This window comes from Apaloderma vittatum, unplaced genomic scaffold (assembly GCF_000703405.1).
Source record: "Apaloderma vittatum isolate BGI_N311 unplaced genomic scaffold, ASM70340v1 Scaffold43710, whole genome shotgun sequence".
NCBI lineage: Eukaryota > Metazoa > Chordata > Aves > Trogoniformes > Trogonidae > Apaloderma > Apaloderma vittatum.
Genome location: NW_009695859.1, coordinates 1 through 7550, shown reverse-complemented (window position 1 = coordinate 7550; position 7550 = coordinate 1). Strand labels below are relative to the sequence as shown.

Below are 7550 nucleotides of genomic sequence, written 5' to 3'. Positions count from 1 at the left end.
ATCGAGAATCCATTTATATACTGCATGTGCTCCACAATCAAAATATGCATGCTCAAGGATGCAGCGTGACTTTTATTATGGAATGCTCGCTGTGTATGCCGTGGTCAACCCATGATTATAGAATAAATAAATATTTTAGCCCAAAGCATGGCACAAACCCCTCCTATTTTACTCTTCTGTGATACACTGGAGGTTCTGATGTTTTCTGAGTGCTCCAGAAATTACCAGGCAATGTTTTTACTGAAATTTCTAATCTGTAGTCTGTGACAACTACTGCTACATTGCACCTGGTGTTCCTAATGTAAGGTTATCACAAAAAATCTGTATTTCTGTTAGCAGCACATGTGCATTGCAGTAAATTCATTTTAGAGATGTAATGCCTAGATAACAGTGTTAAAACAGAGCTGCCACTTGAATGTGCAGGACAGCAAACTGGTTTTATTACATAACTATGAATTTGTTTGCAGCTGGGTCCTAGCGAGGCAAAACAGATGCTGCAAGATAGAAAAGGATTAAACTGTCTAGGTTACATGGCCAACATTTGCTAAATATTTTATGTAGCGTCATCTGGCACACACTGATTTTGTTGTACTATTACTGTTTTAGATAATAGTAGTTACAAAAAAACAGCCATTTTTCCTGCTGCTTTGAAATTGGAGCAAAATATTAATACTATCAACAGCATGTTTAATATTTATCATTAAGCAAGAGTCTAAACGATTATATGAGTAATGTCTGTAATCTTTTAAAGGGTTCTTCTCAGCAGGAGCTGACATCTGAAGGTACCATCGAAAGTATGTTCTGAGAAACTCCAGTAAATTGGCTGATGGCAGCTTTCACTGTGCACTGAAGAATACTTTAGCTGGAAAGCCAAATGCCAAATTGACCACAGATAAAAATAGCAAGCTGGTCAGCTCTCTTTGCAAAATCAGAAGTATTCTAAAAATTTTCTGTGAAGCTGCATTTTCTCCAGATTAAAGCCAAGAGTTATATAACCAGTGAAGGGTACTCTCAGATCAAGTTATCTGAACCATTTTCATACTGGAATAGAAATATCTGCAATTAAAACTTGAAAACGAGGATGACATTTTACTACAGAGAAACTGCAATGGAAAACATTCTTTAAAGAAAACGAAAGACATTTAAGTAGGTCTAAAATCTCATCTAGTTACATCATTTATCTCATGTATGAAGTACCTGAGTGCATTTACTTCTCGGACCTGGCCAAGTGTATACAAGACACCTGCATTATCTATGTATCATACACAGTTCTGTGGCCTCTAAAACTATTAATTCAGACGCCTTGTAATCAGTAAGATTGTGTTCTTCCAACATAGTAGAGAAGTTCTATCCCTAATTTTAAGATTATAAACAGAAAGAATAAATAATTACCTTAGGAATCATAATATGCCAGCAGCAGCCATCAAATTTAGCATAAAAAAATCCTTTGTTTATCATAAATATGACAAGTAAAAATATTTAGATACTGGGATGAATAGGGAAGCATACCTAAAGGAATCTTCTGTCCTCCAGCACACAACAGAGTACAGCACAGAAGAAGCAGTCTTAGAAGTCACTTTGACTTTATTTGCACAGAATACAGTCATCTAGAAAACAAGCTAACTTTTTTCAGAAACACTGACAGATGCAAGAGACAGCACAGGTATTACTGGAGAAGCAGTAGTTTCGTTATCTCTTAAACTACTTAGAATAACAAAACACATTACAGTTTATTAGGACAATCTCTTTGTGAATACTTACCCTAACGTGTTCTATCATGCACTCAAGCGAGATATAAACTATCCAAGCCTTTAGGTTTACTAACATCGTATTATGCAGTTTCAAGTAAATATTTTTACCTAATTTGAAAAAATCTATCACCTTCCACAGCACCACAAGAAGTTCTGGTGTTAAAAACATTTAATCCATGGCAATAGCTAAATGTTTTAACTACTCAGGTAATACACTGTAAATTCTACGGAAACACTACGTACACCAAAAACACCATACAAAGAACAGGAAGGTCATTTTGATTAGCAAAGGCGACTCAAATGTATCGCCAAAATCACTTTTCTGTTCTTATGACTTATCCCCAAACCACTCCCAGAAAAGGCACAGATAGTGGTGTTAGTTTTTTGTTGTTTTTTTCGTTGCTTTTTTTTTAAAACACACAAAGCCAGAATCAACACAACAGGCCTATGCAGTCAAACGCTGCTCTATTTCTAGGAAAAACAGGTAAAGGAACTTGCATTAGTGTAAGGATGTCCCAGGAAGATTCTAGTCTCCAGCACCTGCTTATTACTGTCCTAGGTTCAAATGCAGACAAAAATCAGAAATTAAGTTTAGTTTAGCAGAACTTTATGGTACATCTCGGATATCAGTGCCAGCTGGATTTACTTGCCTGTTGCAAGGCAGTACTGAGGCTCAGCTCACAACCGGCTATTAATGGCACTCAGCAGAGATGGTGTTTTTAAATTAAATTGGTAATTATTGTTCAAGTATCATAGTCGTAAATGATTTGACAATATGTTTACTTTGGGTAAACAAAACCTTTAAATAAATAGAGCTTTTCAAATGTAGTGTAACTACACAACTTACCACAATGCTTCAATACACAATGGAGTACAGATCAGAAAATAATTTAAGTCATTCTGACTCTTGATTATTACAGTATCTGTATGTGAATCTGTGATCTAAAAAGTTCTGTGATCTAAAAAGTTCTCCTTCACCAGCAAACAATGTATTGCTTGCAAAGGAACATTACTGGTAATTCTTTATAAACAAAGATCCAAATATATTTGTTATCCCCTTTTTGTTAGAAACAGAAGCATTTAAGAAAAATATTTTAATAAATCTATATCCTAAGCTATTTAGTAATACTTTTACTAGTACACTGAACAAATGCCTTGCATGATTTATATACATTGACATACCCAGACTCAGATGCTCTAATGGTTTCCTGGAAGACAGAAAGCGTTGCTGGAGTCTATCACACTTTGTTTCAAGTGACCTCTGAGAAGTCAGAAAAAACTCCATTTTGGCATTGCTGCTTTTAGGGCATAATCCAAGTACTCGTATAATCATCATCAGCGATCTAGAAATCTGCAAAAGATTCTGATATATTGCATTCATGGTATCAGAAAATAAGGTCAAGCACTGAATCTTCTACAGAAAAATGGAGTTTGAGGTATTTATACAACCCTTTATAATGGAGGTTAAATCTTACCCATTGCATGTCTTCTGCACCCATTCAGGACTTGTTGCACGAAGTTATCATTCCTCCGTTATTATTTGGAAGATGTACTGTTGCACAAGGCAGAAGTAGAACTCAGCCTTCGCTAGAAAACGTGAATACTAACAAAGTACTACGTTCAGTACAAAAGACTAAAGCAGTTGGCCTGCACTGAGGCTCAGAAAATTAACGGGCGGATCCTGCAGCCGGCACAGAACCCTCGCCGCCCCGCACCGCTGCCTGCACAGAGGCTGCCAAGGTGAGCGCAGTAGGTCTGCGCGAGCTGCAGCACAGACACCTCGAGTCAGATCCCTTCCCTCTGTTCTCAGCAGTGAATCGTGCAGCAACGAGCCCAAAAACGGGCTGAGACTGAGGGTGATTTCTGGCCATGTTGACAAAGTACGTTTCATCAGTCAAACGTGTCTGAGATAGTAAAACCTGCACGGAGTCACTGTTTCTTCCAATGGTCACTGTTTCTTCCAGGGGTCACATGAAGTCCTGTAAACACCAGACATCCTTTCGGGTAAAAACCTAGAAAGCTACAACAGTGTAAAATCCAGGGTCCGCACAAAGGGTATGGATCACCAGTGTCACAGTTTGAAAATCAGCGGGTGAGGCCGCTCAAATTTAAGTGTGTCACTCAAGCAAGCTTTTTGATTTGCTTTGGATAACTGAAAGGGTGCAAAATAATTTTCAGTAACTTGTTTTCATCTCCCTTATTAACTCCAGATTTTTTTTTTCCAGAACTAGGAGAGAATTCTGTTAATCTGAAAATCATGTTATTTTTCATTCAAGTATAGGGACTATATGAAGAAAAATTACCTTAACTTCTAATCCATGCACAAATATTACAATTTCTGGAGTGGTTAACTGGCTAGGTTTCTAGACTGTTGTCTGTCAGAGAAGGGAACTGAATTTTCTAGGGAAGTATCAGCAACACTAAAAACTAAATATACATCTCAATCTCCTTTCACGATTAAATGTAAAATAGTCAACGTGGCCTAAAATCATGCACTATTTTATTTACCTATTTGCATTTTGACAAGGCAGCTTAACATTTTCACATGGCTTTTGTAAACCATCTTTCTAGTTCGTGTGAATATAGCTAGTGTTATATGATTAATTTCTTAAAAAATACATGCACTCATGAAAGGCTATGATAACTTGGACACGTTTGCTACAGGCCATGTTTAAAACACTACTTCTTGCAAGTCCATCAGCTTGACATAGCCTGTTACAGAACAAATAGGCCAAAATTAAAACTTGGCATGCCAGCACACTTTAATTCCTTATTTGTGAAAGGATTTTGCAAACTTAGGAGCCCTTTTCACTACTCTAAAAGGAAAATCCACACATGTACAGAAAATTCTAACAATTCTAACACCATATTCTTTACCAACTAGCATATACCTTGTTTTACTGATGTAAAGCGATTAAATCTCTCAAGATAGTGCATATTCAGACAGTACTGAGGAAATAAAGACACTCATCACTATTCTTCTTAAAGTTTATTCCATAATAAAAAATAGAAGATGCAAGAAATAGAGTGTTCAAGAATTAAAGCAATTATCGATCAATGTAAGGAGCAATAAACTAATTATCTGAACGATGATTAAGGACCTGGTTCATCAAAAGTAATTCTGGGGCCTCCATGGCATATTTGTAGGCTTCTACAAAACACAGATCCAGATTAACTTTTACTGAAGCAGGGCCTATATTATCTACAGAACACATGATTTCATATTCTATTTATCCTTCTCTTTTTGTTCTTTTTCCTTCTTTTCACGTTCAGCTTTTGCTTCCTCCTCCTCATGTTGTTTTATCAACTGTTCCACCTCCTTTTGCTTCAGAACCCTTATCACTGTCTTTCCGTTCTCTCTTGTCAGTGTTGCAATTTCAACTGAAACACATGGAACAGAGAGCGGCGTTACATTTTGTCCTTCAGACAGAGCACTCATCAGAAGGCGAACATCTCCCATTACAACCAAGCAGAAGGTGCTTGTCCCGCCTCTACAAAGAAGCCGGATTGGCAGGCCGGGCGGCAGCAGCCCCCTCACAGCAGCGCACACGAGTGTGTTAAAACCTCCCCAGCGACTCTTCTACCACACATGCAGCCAGTTCTGCTGCCGCACCAGGGCGGCCTGCGATCCCCCAACGGCAGCCTCCCCCCTGCAGCTCACCAGGGTGGACCAGTCTCAACTAAGCTGTCTGTGAGACTTAGGGAAAGGTTAAGGCTGCTGCATCTTCTAAAAACATTTGCCACGGGACAACTAAAAATCCAATAAACCTCATCTAGTGTATATACATTCACTGCATTTGCTTTTTTAAGCAGAGAGTGTTATCCTGTATTACCGAACCGCTTACCTTTCTCCGCAGAGAGCTTGCTGACGTCCATGGTTTTGTTTAGAACCTTAATGGCTAATGCAAGCGCAGTCTTCAAGGTCATTTCTCCTTCTTTGTAGTCTTGCTTCAGCATTGACACAGCTGCCTGTAAATTTCACAGAAAGTAAAACAGCACCTTTGGGCAATCAACCAAACTGTTGCTTTTTGCCAGATACCAACACAGGAGTAACTAGTGTTTCTAAAGTATCCATCCCTGCTCTGCACTAGTAATCAATCAACAACTCAAGTGCAATTCACATTTTTTTGCTTGATTTTTTGGAAGGAAAAAATCCCAGAACTTACAGCACTATTATTCCCAATGCATGTAGCCTTCCACCCTCCATAATTTCCACTAGGATCGCTTTGATACAGTTGAAATCCATAATGCTTATCCCAGCCAATATACAGCAACGAAACACCAAAAGGACGTTTTCCTGTCGAAAAGAGGCAGCTATTAGCGACCTAAATTTAGCAAAAAGATTGGTCATGAGTGACAGTTATTTTCTTTGATTTCCTTTTTCAAATCTATTCCTGTGAACTAGGATTTAACAGACTGTTCTGCACTTCTGTTGCTTGAGATAAGCATGCCAGCATCTCTTTGTAAGTCATAGAGGGAGGCAGCAGAGGTTTATTGCACTTAACCCTTATGGCAGCTCATTTCTGTCTCCACAAATTATAATTTATCATCTCAGGGCTTTAAATCAAAACTTAATATTTAAAAAATTACACAGCTTAGCTGTTAAAGTGTGTAACTTAACGGTGTCAAAAGCCAGGTACATACAAAGGTCATTCTTGCACGCTACATACATGTAAAATACTACAATCATCAGTTCAGGAACACTACTTAAGACATTCCTTTTTAACATGTTGCTTGATCCACAGAAATAGTATTTTCTAAAGTGTTACAGTGTTGATACCTCTACATATAGTGTCATTCATGATCTATTCTGCCATTATGCTTCATGGGCCCAAAATGTTCAAAGATTACATATCAAACAGTTCTCTGCTGGTCTTTTGAAGGCATTCACTGAATCCAAGAGCACTCAAAGCATTCTACACAGTGGGCCAGAATCTCAGCCCTCAATTCCTGTCACTAAAAAGTAGCACCTTCAGTAGCAAAACAGTCACCGTGACTATCTGTTCTCCTCTTAAAATCTGGCTATTGTTTATCCCGGTATAACTTGTTAGAAGTTGGTACAACTGTCCAGAGAGTCTGATGCTCCAACTTACGTAAAAGAATCACTCTTTAGATATTTAAAAGCACAACGGTTCATCACAGTCCATTACCTCCAAACTGGGTATAAGCTTGCTTGATATCACACAGTGCTGTCACCAGCTGCTCACAAGGAATAGGCTCTTGATATTGTAGCAAATACCTAACGTGAAAGACAAAACAGTTTTCAAAGCTGGTTTTGCTGGCAGTATCCTGTATCACACAAGATGCAAGTTTCTAGGTTAGCGCCTCTTTGACCTAGCCATTTTATTTCAAATGATCTGTTCTTGCTCTACGAAAGGCACATGATTTAAGACACAAACAGAAGTGAATCTGACAGCACAGGCGAATAAAACCGCGTTACCAGCAACAGACCTACCTCTGCGCAATCAGCCTCAGTTCATTTGTTAGTACGTTGGCATCGGAAGTTATTCCTGCAACGCTGCAAGCCATATCCCTGCAATACAAGCACACAAATTACCTGAAGTCATACCCACCTCCACCAAATTGTCACGTCTTCATACAGTGGTTCAAGCACAACACCTACTGTTGTGCTTCTCTGATCAAAACTATGTAGCCGCCATATAAGACAGGTTCATCAGCTCCTGCCTTTAAGGTACGCCAAAACTATTAAGTAACTATGTCGTGAGAGCAGAGATGAACAGCAAGAAGTAGGTGGGTCAGTATCTTAGTTATATGTACGGTTCTGAGAAAAGGATCATG

General features: G+C 38.5%; 1 protein-coding gene across 1 annotated transcript; it reads right to left on the bottom strand.

Moving 5' to 3' along the window:
• Nucleotides 1-4495: 4495 nt before the first annotated feature.
• On the bottom strand, nt 4496-7280 carry PSMA4 (proteasome (prosome, macropain) subunit, alpha type, 4). The gene is made up of 5 exons (XM_009872549.1): nt 7207-7280; nt 6902-6990; nt 5918-6048; nt 5597-5720; nt 4496-5132 (listed from the first exon to the last, which is right to left on the bottom strand). The coding sequence occupies exons 1-5, from the start codon at nt 7278-7280 to the stop codon at nt 4978-4980; spliced, it is 573 nt and encodes a 190-aa protein (XP_009870851.1). The 3' UTR covers nt 4496-4977.
• Nucleotides 7281-7550: the final 270 nt, after the last annotated feature.